This window comes from Sminthopsis crassicaudata, chromosome X, assembly GCF_048593235.1.
Source record: "Sminthopsis crassicaudata isolate SCR6 chromosome X, ASM4859323v1, whole genome shotgun sequence".
Lineage (NCBI taxonomy): Eukaryota > Metazoa > Chordata > Mammalia > Dasyuromorphia > Dasyuridae > Sminthopsis > Sminthopsis crassicaudata.
The window spans coordinates 50,876,988-50,892,736 of NC_133623.1; the positions used below are offsets into that span (position 1 = coordinate 50,876,988).

Here is a 15,749-nt window from a genome sequence, read left to right on the forward strand (position 1 = left end):
TCCTAGAGGCGCACCATGAAAATGGCATCCTAACAATACCATTGTTGGGAAGATGCTATGAAAGTGAGATAAAAGACAACAAAAAAGGAGCTTTCTGTCCCAAGATTTTCGAAGCAAACTAAGTGTCCCAAAATAGGAAAAACCACATTATAATAGAATGCTCGAATATAAAGAAGACTAATAAATATGAAGAGGGAAAAGCTAGAAAGATCTTTATGAGAAAAACACAAAGTGAAAAATGAGGAGCCAGAAGTAGAGGAAAAAAATTAACTTCATCAGAGGAAAAGTGGATGAGGCTATATGGACTAGGAATCCTCAGGGAATGACTGAGAAGTCCTAACATTGTATGTATTAGAACGGAAAGAGAATTATGAAGCAAATCAAATTAGTCATACTGACACTGAATATTAAGCAACAAGTATTTACTAAACACCCACTACATGCGCGGAGTGAAATCCTAGAGATACCAGTACAAAGAATGAAAGCAATCGAAGCAGGGATGCAAAAGGAACATATGGAATACATACGGCATGAATACACAGTCGATAACTATAAACAAACCCAAAATATTGGAGCATATGGTGGCAGTTTGGGCGGGCGGAGGATTGGCAAAGGCTCATGCAGGAAGCGGGGCCTAAAACTGCATCTTAAAGTAAAAGGGGGGGGGTGGTTCTCTGAGGAGGAAGGAAGGAGGGAATCATTTCAGGCAGGTGCAAAGACAGATATATTGGAGTGCATGAGGGCTGGCTCAGAGAATGCAGGAGGTACAGCAGCATCCACTGAGGTTGGACGGGACTGACTAGGACTTCAAAAGCCAAAGAGAGGACTCTTATTTTATTCGAGGCAATATGAAGCCACTGGAGTCAGCTGGGTAGAATCAGGGTCAAATCACGCTAACCTCAGTAGAGGGAATTTCCTAGGTCCAGACCCTTTATCACTATAATGAAAATAATGATGATAAGTGGCTAATATTTAGATAGGGCTTTAAATATGTCCTCTAATCCTCCCAACAATCTTGTGAAGTAGAAGCTATTGTTCCCATTATATAGATAAGGAAACTGAGACTAAGGCAAGTGACTTGGGAACCTAGCTGTTTTGGGAGTCAGAGGAGCTAACTAGAAAGGCCAATTCTGGTTCTCACTGCAATGGAGCCCACCATCCCTCCGTGAAGTGTTCCCACAGGCCAGCTTACTGCCGGGGACTGCAGCAAATACCAAGACCTCAGTGACTCCTTCCCAACAGCTTTACATGAATACTGTCCTACAAAAGTTATCAGGACAGCAGAGTTGGTCAAAATTAACTAGCGGAGCCACCACCAATCAAAGGTGGTGACTTCATCAAGGTCACCTTTTTTATGCTTTTTCACAGGTGTTTCATCCTCAGAGGATTCCGACGAACTAGGAGACGGGGTCTTAACCCCACAGCCCTTCTCCCGGAGCTCTCTGGTTACATCATCCAGATTCTTGGAATCCTTGGGAGGCCTGTAATTAGCTACATGGTCCACTCGGATAGTTCTTCCTCTAATCTAGAGCAAGAAGAGCAACATTAGCAATTAATATGATCAGTTAACGGATGACACTCAACTACCCAAAAGCCCTCTGACCGCATCCACTTGACAAGGGGCTACATGGCATCGGGGAAAATCACAAGGATTTAGACATACACGTAGCCAACTGTGCCCCAGCTTTTAACCTCAGCCAGCAAGGAAGAGGTCTGCCCCTAAAACTAAGTGCAGAGACCTGGCCAGGTGACACAGCTAGCTTTGAGGAGACAAACATGTATGAAGCACTGAATGAGCTCAGGAATTGTTCTAAAATGGTCTAAAATGTTTAGACAAAACAGGCCCCTTTACCACGTAGCTTGCGTCTACTAGATGGAGCAATTCAGAGCCCAACATGAATACCTCTAAGAGGGAATATTACAGAGTAAGTGTATTATAGAGGTCCAAACCAAGTACTGAGGGAGGCCTTGGGGGGAAAGCAGCTCTAGGGAGACGTCAACTTGAATAGGAAACAAAATCACATCTTTATTTCTAATATCTGGTTTCCTTCGTAATTCTATATATTTTCTTTTATGTATTTCTGTTCTGAGAAGGGGTCCTTGCCATTTCCTTGTCATTAGAAATGAGTCAGAAAAGAAGCCTTGAAATGCCATTAAGTCATAAACTCCAGGTGCTTTATCTCCATCCTTACTGGGATAATTCCCCCTCCTTTTGAGTACTGCCCCATGCCTCACTGTCTCCTGCCCTCGACCTTCTTATCTTGACCCTGACCTTGTCAGGACTAAGTTAAGATCCTTTCCTGGGATTATGGTCTGTCCGCTCACCTGGTGTCCTTGCCCCCCCCTTATCTGCCTCTGTTTAGCCTATATGCAGGTTATTCTGTTTGCCATGTAAATCAAGCCCTCCAGACTCCCAGGCCAGAGCTGTCCCCTTTTCACTGCGCTGTGTGTTTCCCACATATCAGGATGTATCAAGGAGGGAGCATGTTGGAGTTGGAATGGGACGATGGGGAGGAGCCTGCCTGAGGGGAGAGAGTACAGGCAACAGCTAGGGAAGAAGCATAAGTCCTTGACTCTGAATGTCACATAAACTGCTCCCTCTTGAGCCTCAGTTTTTTCATCTGTAAAACCGGGGGATTCAACATATGCAGCAAAGAGTGCAGAACCCGGTCTCAGAAGACCTAAAATCAAATCCTGGCTCTCACACTGGCTGTGTGATCCCAGGCAAGACTATTTTCTACCTTCGGGAGTTTGGTTTCCTCACCGATAAAATGGGACGATGAGCAACACTATGTACACTGTTGGGAAGAAAGCACACTCTAAACTTTGCAGAGCTAACAAAATGGAGGTGGCCTTATGATAAGCTAAGTGCTAGGGTCTCCCACTCCAAATTTGTATGTCTCAGGGGCAGCTAGGTGGCACCAGGCCTGAAATCGGGAGGACCCGAGTTCAAATATGACCTGAGATACTTAACACTTCCTAGCTGTGTGACCCTGGGCAAGTCACTTAACCCCAATTGCCTCAGCTAAAAAAAGAAACAAAAATTGTATGTCTCTACATCTAGGACTCATAGCCTTCTTCCATTTCCACAGCACACCAGTTCCCCAAGACTGGGCTCTAGTTAAGGCACTGGCTGGCAAGGATCATATGGACTAAGCAGGCACCTCTAGCACCTAGGAGAAAAACCAAAATGAAGCCCGACCATTTCAAGACACACACTCACCTTAATCCCGTTAAAATTGTCGACAGCCAAAATCGTGCTCCTCTGATCTTCGTAGCAAAGAAAACAGAATCCTTTGGACTTTCCGGTCTTCTTATCTCGTACAAGATTAATATTTACAATTTCACCGTATCTATTGATTAAAAAAAAAAATTTAAAAATGAGTTAGCTTCAGAGGATAGACGACTAGGCAAATCATCTATCCCACACGAAATAACTCAAGATGAATATCTCTCAAGGCACAGAAGACTTGAGATCTCTGACAATCGCTTGATAAACATTTATTAAGCACCTACTGGGTGCCAGGTACTATGCTACAAAAAGAGGCAAAAGACAGCCCTTGCCCTTAAACAGCTTACAATCTAATGAGGAAGACAACACACAAACTGCACACAAAGAAACTTACACATGGGATAAATGGGAAACAATTGACGGAGGGAAGGCGCCAGAATTCAATGGAGTTGGGAAAAGCATGTGAGTTGAGACTTAGAAGGAAGCCAGAGAAGTCAGGAGGCAGAGTTGGGGAAGGAGCACATTTCAAGCATGGGGGATGGCCAGAGAAAATGCCCAGAGCTGAGAAAGGGTCTTGTTTGTGGAGAGGCCGAGAAACCGGTATCATTGGATGGAAGAGTCCATGTTAGGGAGTGAGGTGGAAGAAGAGTGGAAAGGGGGAAGGGGGAGAGGTTAGGAAGAGCTCTGAATAGCAGACTGAGCATTTTCTATTTGTTCCTCAAGGTGACAGGAAGTCACTGGATTTACCTGAATGAACTGGGGGCGAGGGGGGGGGAGGCAGGGTTATTACATGATCTGATCTGTGCTGTGGCTAAAGGGAGGATGGACTGGAGCGGGGAAGTTGAGGAAGTTGAGGCAGGCAGACCCACTCTCATATTGCTGCAATAGGCCAGGCAGAGCTGATGACAGCTTGAACTAGCAGTGTCACACCTTGGAAAGAGCTTAGATGTGGCAGAGTAAGAGTAGTGAGAAGATGAAAATCTGGAGTCAGAACCCATGGTTGCAACAGTTCAAGAAGCTTAACTCACTTCTTTTCCAGAGGAGGAAACCCGGATCCCAGAGGGTTGGAGTAACCTGCTCCACATCACGGAGCCAGGAAGCAGAACAGTTGCCATTTGACTCCATGATCTGACTCCTTAAAACATCTTGAAAGGTCAGCCTAGACCAAGGGTGCCATCCTCTGGTGATTTTTTGGGGAGGGAAGGGAGATTGGCAGAGGGATGGGAAGGGGAGACTGGAGGAAATGGTAGCAGATATGTGGTTTCCTCAACATTTGTATTTCCCAGTGAGTAAATTTCCCCTGCACCTTCTCTGCAATCTAAAGATGTATTGAGTGAATGCCCTGAACATAAAGCTGTGTCAGAGGCAGGACCAGAACCTGGGGCTTCCCAAATCTAACACTCGCTCTCTAGCTGCCATCCTGTAATTGAGCCTTTTAAGAATAGGATCAGTAGAAAGGCCTGAAAGAAAAAAAAAAGACTTCAATGCTGTAGAACTCCTTTGTCGTGGTAGTTTCAAATAAAGAAACCCACTTTAAAGGTCAAATAAAGAAATCCCCTTTAAAGGGCAACGGTGTGCTTACAAACCCATAGGGATGGATCTACACACACAGAACTCCTCATTTCTCCTCCATCCTCAGGAAATGAGGTCTTTCACATAAATGAGTTTCCTAGAAAACCAAAGCTCATCTCCTTTTAAATAACATATCTGCGTGTGGGGGACACAGAGACTTTCAACATAGCCACGATCTTGTGATTCCGACTCAATAGTCCCTAAGCAAAAAGATGAATGGATGAGCCAAGTTCTCCCAAGACACTGAACTGGGAAGTCCTTCCTTGACTGCAAATTCCCCAAACCAGGAGACTAAGAAAAGCACCACAGTGCTTCCCAAATCCCTACTGCAGCAGGATGTCCATTTCCAGAACTCCTGGGAGTTGAGCAAACACTTTCCATAGAGTCCCGGGACAAGGAGGCTCTCTACAAGCGTCCCTATTTTACAGAGGAGGGTCAAAGAAGTGAAGGTATTTGCCCCAAGTCCCAGCCTCTGAAAAGCCCAGACTCAAAACCTGGGGCCCCGAGCCCAAGACACCGGCTAATCCACCTGAGCCTTCTTCCCAACATTGGCTTGTGGTCCACGAAGCAAGAGAGTGGATTCACTCACTGCCGACAGCCAATGGTAGGCGTGGGGGACGGAGCAGTGGCTCTAGGGTCAGAAGACCTGTATGCATATGGCACATCTGATGCTTACTCTCCCTGTGGAAGACATTCTAATGAAATACGGTAAAATCTTACTCATTTGAACCAATGGGAGCAGTCTGAATCACAGTATATTTTTGTGTACTTCATCACTGAAGTGATTTTCTTAAAGTACAGATCCAACTGTATCACTCTCCTATTCAATAAATTCTAGCAGCTCTACAAGCAAATACAGAAAACTCTGTTTAGCATTCCAAGTTCTTCATAACCTAGCTCTCTCCTATCTATCCAATCTTCTTTCTTTCTTTCTTTCTTTTTTTTTTTTTTGCTGAGGCAATTAGGGTTAAATGACTTGCCCAGGGTCACACAGCTAGGAAGTGTTAAGTGTCTGAGGTCGGATTTGAACTCAGGTCCTCCTGACTTCAGGGCTGATGCTCTATCTACTACTGTGCTACCTAGCTGACCCCCCCCCCTGTTGATTCTTCTTATACCTTCATCCCCATATACTCTTTGATCTAGTTACACTGTGTAAGACACTCCATCTCTCTGCTCCAAGCACTCTTTCTGGCTGTCCCCCAGGCCTAGAATGCTTTCCCTCCTCAACCCCATCCAATGACTTTTCCAGCTTCCTTTAAGTGCCAGCTAAAATGCCATCTGTTACAAGTAGCCCTTCCCAATCCCACTTAATTCTAGCGTGTTCCCTCTATTTCCTATTTACCTTGTATAAAGCTTGTTTCCATATACTGACCTGTTGTCTCCCCCTTGAAAACTTTGTAGGCTCTTTAAGGGCAGGGACTGTCTTTTGCCTCTTTTTATATTCTTGGCACTTGGCATAGTGCCTGATATCTTACAGATGCTTAATAATTTATTGATCTATTGATTAACGTTATGAAGTCATCTCTCTATTTCCTGTGAAGACCTCCTCTGATACTTCACTGTGCTATATAGGCAACCCTGGGCTCCTTAAGGAGATCCGGGCAGGACCCAGCTAGCTTCTGCTAAGTCCTGCCAAGCTACAAAGACTTTGAGAAGGGTCCCATGACAGACCTCATGTCTGCTGTCCATTTTAAGTCATTCTGAGTATCTAAGTCCCCACCAATCTGGCTGCTGGGAGAAGAGGGGAGCTGGCTCAGTCAGAGTAATTCAAAGACTGTTCATTCTATGTCCAAGGGCTGGAGAGCAAGCACACGGCCTACTTGGAAATTTGAGGTCCACAAAGTCTAAGTCGTGACTCTGCGTGGACTTCTGATGCATTTATCGAGCGGAGTCCAGATGGGATCCCTTCCAATTCAAATTCTAATTCAAACTCAAGCTGCCTGCTAACAAAGGATGGCTAAGTCATCGTGAAACAGAATGGCAGAGTGGACACCGAGCTGGCCTCAGGGGCAAGATGACATGAGTTTACTACTGTGTGACTTCAGACATATTCGAGTCACATGACCACCCAATGTCCCAGGCAACTCTTGGAGACTAAGTCACAGAGCAGAAGCCAATCATCATCGTGGAAGGAGGTTCCCCACCCAGGATGGCCCAGACCAAAAAATATTTGTAAAAAACCCCCCACTAATTGGCATGACCAACAAAAGGAAGAACAAGAAATTTTATCGTGACCCCCACAACCTGTCAGATCTCTCTAAAGACAGAACTTATGCACAAAAAGAAAGCGATTTCAGCTGTTCGCCATGAGCTAGGACCATTAGGATCCAAAAGAAGGAAAAAAAGTGTCCACAAACTGAGAAGGAAAGGCAAAGCAAGGCAAAGTTTCCTTGCCTCATTCATCCCCCGTCCCCCACCACACCACTGGCAGCAAGACTGTGTTAACTAACCCAAGGGCCCAATACACAGGTTTGCAATTAAACCCAAGCCTATACCCTATTCTCCTTGTTCTTCTTCCAGTGCCATGAAGATTCAGGTTCCAGGTTGCACTAAGACAATGTGAAGGAGGCAGCATTCTGGGATCCAGTCCCCAAGGAAGCCACCACCACAATGAATGATAGGGGAAACTATGGGAGGTGGGGGTGAGAGAGACGAAAACTACCCCAGATCTCAGGAAGAAGACAATATAAAGGCTTTGAAAATCAGCAGCTAAATTGACAGAAGAAACAATAACAACGAAAGGAAATACAGCCTCCAGATCTAGTACACAAACTCAGGAATTGCTATACTCTAAAACAAATGGAAACTGGTAAACATTTGATGGGATGAGGAAAACCCCAACATGCTGCTCCTGAATGATTTCAAGCAGAAATTTATGGCTTCCGTAACAAAATGGACAGGACAGAAAAATGGAATCTGAGCTGGCAAATCTTAGCAAAGAAACCAAAGAGAGAACAATAGATTGGGAACGATATACAAAGAAGTGAAGGACAATCTAGAGGAAGAGAAGCAAAATGCAACATTAAATAATATAATAATATGATGGTGATATATTATATTATAAATATTTTATATATAATAATCTATATAATATCATATTATATTATAAATATTATATATAAATAACCTATATAATATAATATAATAACATCATATTATATTATAACATTATGCAAGCAAAACACTAATCCCCCAAAAATGGAAAAAATAAAAAATAAATTCAGAAACAAGTTCTGCAAGCTATCAGGAAAAAAAGCTTCAAATATACAGGAAAAAAAACCCTCAAATAACAAGATTATTCCACACCCACCGTAAAATTCAGGAAGGACATAATATGTTTTGAAGGGCAATGAAGCTCAGGATGCAGCACATAGTAACCGACTATGCAAATCTGAGATTAACCATAAATGGAAAAAGATGGGCCATTTAATAATAAAACAGCCATCGGAAACATTCTGAGAAAGAAAAGCAGACCTGAAAAGATTATTTGCTTCTTGAGCACCCCAGAAAACAAAAATCCACGTGGGGTGAATAAATGGGGCAGTCTAGGACAACAACAGAGTAATAGCAGATGGTGTAAGAGAGTTCTTTCTAAATACATACAAGGAACAGGGGTTTAGGTGGAAGAGTCAGATAGAGGCAACAATAAAAAAGCTGAGCAGGGACATTACAGACAGAACCTGTAACACCCTGCCAACAGCCAAATCAAGATTCGGTTTGGGGGGATTTTGTGAGACATTACAAAATGGGAGGGAGCAGGAATGGAAAAGAAGGGAGAAAGGGAATAGTGGGAAGTGTATAATATACCTGGGTCAAATAGAGGGTTAATAATTGGGGGAAGGAAACTTGGTCTCCCAGGAAGAGAGGATCCTACAGGGAAGTGGAGCAGGAGGAAGAGGGAAGGACAGAAAAGTGGGGTAAAGGAGGGAAGCCTTGCACTGGTGGTAGGAGGGGGAACCCCTGATGAAAACTCCTGAAACATGTTCTGTGAAGGGAGAGGGATAGCCTTGTGCTACATGTGATCTAGGGGATTTGGTGCTTGAAAAGACCACTCATTCAACCTCTACGAGGGGGAGCTATAACTCTGAGGGGCAACTGGTTTTTGGAGAAGTTTGAGCAGAGAAGAGATTTTGAGGCAAATGGGAAAAGAATACAGATCAGTGATGGGCTGCATAATCAGAGCCAGGATAAAAGGAAGTCCTGTCATGGAGTGGTGTGCTGTCACCTGCAGGCACTGGTACTGTTCTGGGAGTGTGTGACAACGGAAAAGAGGAAATCCATGAAGCAAGCTCTACGAGGCAGTGGCAGAAGCTGCTTTGTGGGTATGTACCCACAACAGATAACTTGGCAGTCTGGATTCCATGAAGTTTACAGAGGCTGGAGAGAAACTAGATAATGATATGGGGCTTCAACCAGAGAATGAGAGACTAAGTTAGATAGAGGATGAATAATGACCAGATGAAGAAAGAGAAATCCTCTCTAGAAAGGGGACTGAAAAATGAAATTGTAAAAACTAATGAACAGGACCAATTAGAAGAGAAGGAAAATCCATATGATTAATAGGGAAAAAAAAGGAGGGGGGAGAATTAAGTAACAGATAAAATAGGAAATAAAAAGGAACTAATAAACAAAACCCCAAGAAGAAAGGGATAGCAAATGGGAGGATCAGACATGAGGGGAAGCGAACCAGTGGGACTAGGGCTAACTTAAAGATTAAGTTAAAGTAACTGGTGAAACATAACACTGTAGAGAGAAAAAAAAATCATAACTAGGAAAAAATAATAGTGATAAATGGAAGAAATGTACATCAAATTCACACAACTTTAAATGTGAATGGATTAAATAGTACAATAAAATGAAAAATACAAATTAAAAACACATTTTTTAAAAAAGGCACAAAATAAATGGGCATGGAAAAATATTTATTATGAATCAAGTGAATAAAAAAAGCAGGGATTATAATCATCTTATCTGACAAGCAAAAATAAATATTCAAAAAATAAAAAGGAATAAACAAGAAAACCATATCATGCTAAAAAAAAACCATCAACACCAAACCAATATCAGTAATAAATTTATTGTGCTCCAAATACCTTAGCATCCAAGTTCAGGAAACTGAGCTACAAGACAAATATAGTAACACAATAGTGACAGGAGACTTCAATAGTCCTCTCTCAGTTTTGGATAAATATAAAAGAAGAATAAACAAAAGAGAAAATGTCAAACTTAACAGATTGCTGGAGAAACTGAAAGACTTATGGAATCTTCTAAATGAGACTGTAAAAAAATATACATACTTCTCAATACCACATGGAACTTCTGCAAAAACTGACCATGTATCAGAACAGATACATGGCAAACAAAATGTAAAAAGGAAGAAATAGTTAATACATCTTTTAATAGACCACAATACAATCATACAACAGACACTGGGTCAAGAACCACAAACAAAAGATGTAGTCCAAATGGAGACTTTAATAGTGAAATGAGTGGGGGGCAAAAAAAAAAAATCACAGAAACAACTAATAATTTTGTGAAAAAAAATGATAATGATGAAACAACATACCAAAATTTCTGGGATGCAGCTAAAGCAGTCCTCAGGGGAAAAATATCCCTACAAACATCTATTAACAAAATAGAAAAAGAAGATTAATAAACCAAATATGCATTTTTTAAGTTAGAAAGCCAATAAACAAGCAAACCTAAAATAAGCACAAAAGAAGATATTAAAAATTAGAGAAATAGATTGGAAACAAAAAAAAGTCATAGAACCAATAAAAAAAAAAAAAACCAAAAGCAGGTTCTTTGAAAAGACTAATATCTTGAAAAATATAAAATATCCAAAATATCAAAAGACCAGAAAGAGATCTCAATAACCCAATCTCAGAAAAAGAAATAGAGTCAGCTCTAAAGGAACTACCAAAGAAAAATCTCTTAGTCCTGAAGCATACACAGGAGAATTCTATCACACTTTTAAAGAACAATTAGTACTCAGACGTTGAAAAAAGCATCCTACCACAATCTACCAGACCTAATAACTAAACAATGGGAGAGATAAATGACAGAAGGAAAACTATAGGCTAATGTCTTTAATGAATACTGACTGAAATTTTTTTAAACAAAATCCTGCCAAAAAGACTACAGAAATTCATCAGAGAAATTGTTCATCGCAGCCAAGTGAGAGGAAAACAATCAACATAATTAATCATATTAGAAACAAAATGTCCAGGGCAGCTAGATGGCTTAGTGGATAGAGCACCAGCCATGAAGTCAGAAAGACCTGAGTTCAAATCCGGCCTCAGACACTTAACATGTCCTAACTGTGTGACCCTGGGCAAGTCACTTAACTCCAACTGCCTCAGGAAAAAAAAAATGTCCAAAACCACAGGATCATCTCAATAGAATGTAGAAAAAGCCTTTGATAAAGCATAGCACCCTTTTCTGCTAAAAAAAAAAAAAAAAAAAAAAAAAAAAAAAAAAAACATACAAAGTACAGAGGTACTTTTTTAATATTATAAAAAGCATCTAAAACCAAAAGTAATATCTTACATGCAATAGGCTATACTACAACCTTTTATAATAAATACAGGAGTGAAACAAAGTGCCTACTCTCTATACTATTCTTTGATATAGTTCTGAAAATAACAGCAACAGCAGTAAGACAAAACAAAAGAAATTAAAAGCTTAAAAAGGAGTTATAGCCTTTCCTATTTGCTGATAATGATGGTTTACCTGGAAAATACTAGCTAACCAGCAAATATACTACAGACAATAGCTTCCACAAAGTTGCATGTTATAAAATAAACCCTCAAAAGCCAACAGCATTTCTCTATAACAATGACAAAACTCAAGAAGTAAAAATAGAAAGGAAAATCCTATTCCAAGTAACAACAAAATGCATAAAATATCTGGAGATCTACCTACCAAAGTACAATTACAAAGTTCTCCTTAAGGAAATAAAGAACAACTTAAATAACTCAGAAAATTTGTCAGTGCTTGTGGCTAACCCAAGCCAATAAAATATGACAAGATCATGAAAGTTAATTTACACTTTTAATGCTATGCCAATCAAATTGGCAGGAGGATACTTCACAGAGCTCAATAAAATTAATAACACAACTCATTTGGAAATAGAAAAGATCTAGAATACCATAGAAAATGATGAAAAAAAAGTGGGCAAGAAGGGGAAATAGCCCTTTCAGACCTCAAACTGTATTATAAAGCAACAGTCATCAAAACCATTTTACACTAATTAAGAGAGAGATGGGTCAATGAAACATTAAAAAAAAAGAAAAGAAAAAAAAAGAATCAAAAACAAAGAAACACAATAACTCAGTGTTTGATAAAAGCAGAAAACAAAGAAAAAACTCCTTTGATAGAAACAGGATTAAAGCAAAACTTTAAATTGATTTAATCTATATGAATATACAACCAAACAACAGGTACTTTTCACAGTAGGGGGTAGGAGATGTATTCTTAACCAAACAAGATAATGGCAAAAGATAAAATAGATAATTTTTATTACATAATACTGAAAAAGCTTCTACACAGACAAAATTAATCCACCTAGGATAAGAAAGAACGGGGAAAAAACTTTTTTTTACCAAATTTCTCTAATAAAACTTTGATATCCAAGATCTATATATAAACCATTTTTTACATATCATATATGTGTGTGTATGTATGTGGGTACACACACACACCCCACTAATACACATTCCCCAATAAAAGTGGCTAAAATATACGAATAGGTCATAAAAAGAGAACTGCAACGCATTTACAACCACATGAAAGAAACTGCAAATCACTAATAGTAAGATACAAACTGAGACAATCCCAAGATTTCACCTCATACCCTGCAAATTGGTAAAAAATGACCCCCAAAATGGCAATATTCTATGTCAGATGGGTTGCAGAATGTTAGGCACACTAATACATTGTTGGTGGAGTTGTAAAATGGCACAATCATTTTGGAAACCAATTTGGAATTAGGCAAATAAACTGACTAAAATGTCCAGACCCTTTGAACCAGAGAGTCCATTACCAGGCTTATATCCCAAGAAAAGCATCAATAAGAGAAGAAATCCCCATATATACCAAAATACTTACAAGAGCACTTTTTGCTGATTATAGACTTAGAACATAATAAATGCTCATTGATTAGCCATTGGGCAATAGCTAAACAAATTATGATACAAGAATATAATGGAATATTAATTATTGTTCTCTCAAGAAATGATGTATGTGATGATTACAGAGAAGCATGGAAAGACATGAAGTAATGCAGAGTGAAGTAGTTAAAGCCAAGAAAACAAGCTACACAATGATTACAGCAATATAAATGGAAAGAATGACATACCAAAAACATCAAAATGGATGTAATAAAATCATAAAGATCAAGCATGAACAGAATTGAATATGCACATGTTTTCAGACTTTTTGTATGGATAAGTTTTGCTAGGGATTCTTGCTCTTTAAAAAATACTATCTGTGGGGCAATTAGTAGCACAGGGCATAGAGCACCAGCCCTGAAGTCAGGAGGACCTGAGTTCAAATCTAGTCTGACACTTAATACTTCCTAGCTGTGTGACCCTGGGTAAGTCACTTAAACCCAATTGTCTCAGAAAAAAATATATATATCTATATCTATATCCATATCTATATCTATATCTATATCTATATCTATATCTATATACAAATATATATATATTTGTTAGTTGTTAAATGGAATAGCTTTCTGGGAGGGAAAGATATTGAGGATAACTATGATGTAAGAAGTAGAAGATATTAATTAAAAATTGACTTTTAAAAAGCACATTAATTGTTTACACACTAACAAAAAAATGTCAAAGGTTCATTTCCTCAGCACTAGAAGGAACCTTAGAGATCAATTAGTCTTAATACCTCCTTTCTTTTTTCTAATTCAGTCTCATATTCATATTTCTAATTTCTATTATACATACATACACAGATCTAAAAGGCCACATGGCATAGTGGATATAGAGAAGGCCTCAGAGCCTGATGGCCCTGGGTTTAAGTTCTGTCTCTTCCACATTCTGCCCATGTGACCTGGGGGAAACCCCCCAACATCTAATTGCTCCCAGGCAAACCTAAGACCAAGAGTTGAAGAGCTGCTGCAAATTTGCATTGGTAGCTAAGTTGTTCACTAGAAATTTGATATACTGATGAAATAATAGGTCTGGACAAAAACCAAAACATGGATGTCTATGGGGGGGGGGGTGCACATGCACGTATGTACACAGTCACAAAGACACAGAGTGAATACATTATCCTTTTGGAAAACTACCCAACATACACAACCTGAAATTGAACCCCACTGTATCAAAGGAAAATTGTTAAGCAAAAATAACCAACAGAATGATAACTGGTTTTTGACAACATATTCTGTTCTCCCTGTCATTCCCCCCCCCAATTCTGCTGAGAAAGAAGGTATATTCTTCATTATCTCTTCTATGCCAATCTCCTCCTTTCAGAGAAGGAACTGAAATCTCAAATCAGTGAATTCATTGCTAGGCTAAGACAAACTCCTGGGTATCCTTGCTCATTTCAGCATGGATCTACCTCTTATATGCACTGATCTATGTTCATGACCTCTGAAATTCCTGTATCTGATTATAATCTTTTATTACTGCATCTTTCCTAATGACTGAGGGCCTTGAACCCTGTTCATCATCACCACGAATTCCATTTCCTCCACCCTCAGTTCTCTCCCAGACCATTCTCACCTCCTTCTCTTTTCGGTCTCTAATTTTTAGTAATTTTATTCAGCTCATCACTATCTTCTAGGTTTGAATACTTTGCTCCCTTGCTCTATGACCAATTACAAATTGCCAAATCCTAACCCCAAAATGATTGCCATCTTTCATGCCTATGGAGTTGTGAAATGGCACAATCATTTTGGAAAGCAATTTGGAATGAGGCAAATAAACTGTCTAAAATGTCCAGCCCCTTCGAATCAGAGATGTTGCTGAATAGAGCTGGAGAAAACCAGGAAACCACGGTAACTGGGCCCTCCATTAATCTGTTATCTCATATCAAATGGGCCCTTCGCTGCAGCAAGGCAATCTCTCTATTCCTTCCTGATTGACTCTATCCCACTCACTGGACGGGTTGTTGCAAACCTCAACTGTCCTCAAGCCTGCCATGGTACTTCTTCCCTCACTCTCTCAGTTGAAGATTTCATTTAAGACTCCTTAAAAATTGAGACCATTAAAAAAAAAATTGAGAGCATTCATAAAGAGTTCAGTCACGCTTCTCCTCAGCTCACATCATATCAATTCTGCCCCCATTATCTCCTCCTTTATTCCATTCTCCAACAGGAGATCCTTGCCAAAACCAGCTCCTCTACAAGGACCTTTAAGGCCATCCTCGACCATCTTCTCTACCAGAGTGCTCCTTCAATAATCCCCCCTCTATAATCTCTATCTCCTGGCTTCTTCCCTGCTACCTAGAAACCTGCTCAAAATTCCCCCATTCTTGAAACTCCTTACATGATTCAATGATATCAATAGCTGTGTAACTCTCATCCCTTTCTCAGCTAAATTCCTTTTTTTTTCCTTTTTAAAGCTTTTTCTTTTCAAAACATATGCATGGATAATCTGACAACACTGATCCTCGCATAGATTTGTGTTTCAGATTTTCCCCTCCTTCCCCCCACCCCCTCCCTTAGATAGCAAGCAATCAATACATGTTATATATAAATATATATATATATAAATACATTAAATATAAATATATATTAAATCCAGACATTTATCCAACCATTTTGCTGCACAAGAAAAATCAGATCAAAACAAGTAAATGAGTAAGAAAACAAAATGCAAGCAAACAACAACCAAAAGAGTAAGAATGCTATGTTATAATCCATACTCAGTTCCCACAGGCCTCTCTCTCTGGATGCAGATGCTCTCTCCATCACAAGATC

General features: G+C 39.9%; 1 protein-coding gene across 1 annotated transcript in view; it reads right to left on the reverse strand.

Moving 5' to 3' along the window:
- Positions 1–15,749, reverse strand: part of RBMX2 (RNA binding motif protein X-linked 2) — a 34,024-nt gene that overhangs the window by 11,551 nt on the left and 6,724 nt on the right. Inside the window, exons 4-5 of the mRNA XM_074277945.1 lie at positions 3,224–3,353; positions 1,348–1,525 (exon numbers count right to left, since the gene is read on the reverse strand). Coding sequence (XP_074134046.1) covers positions 1,348–1,525; positions 3,224–3,353 — 308 coding nt within the window. The remainder of the gene's footprint in view (positions 1–1,347; positions 1,526–3,223; positions 3,354–15,749) is intronic.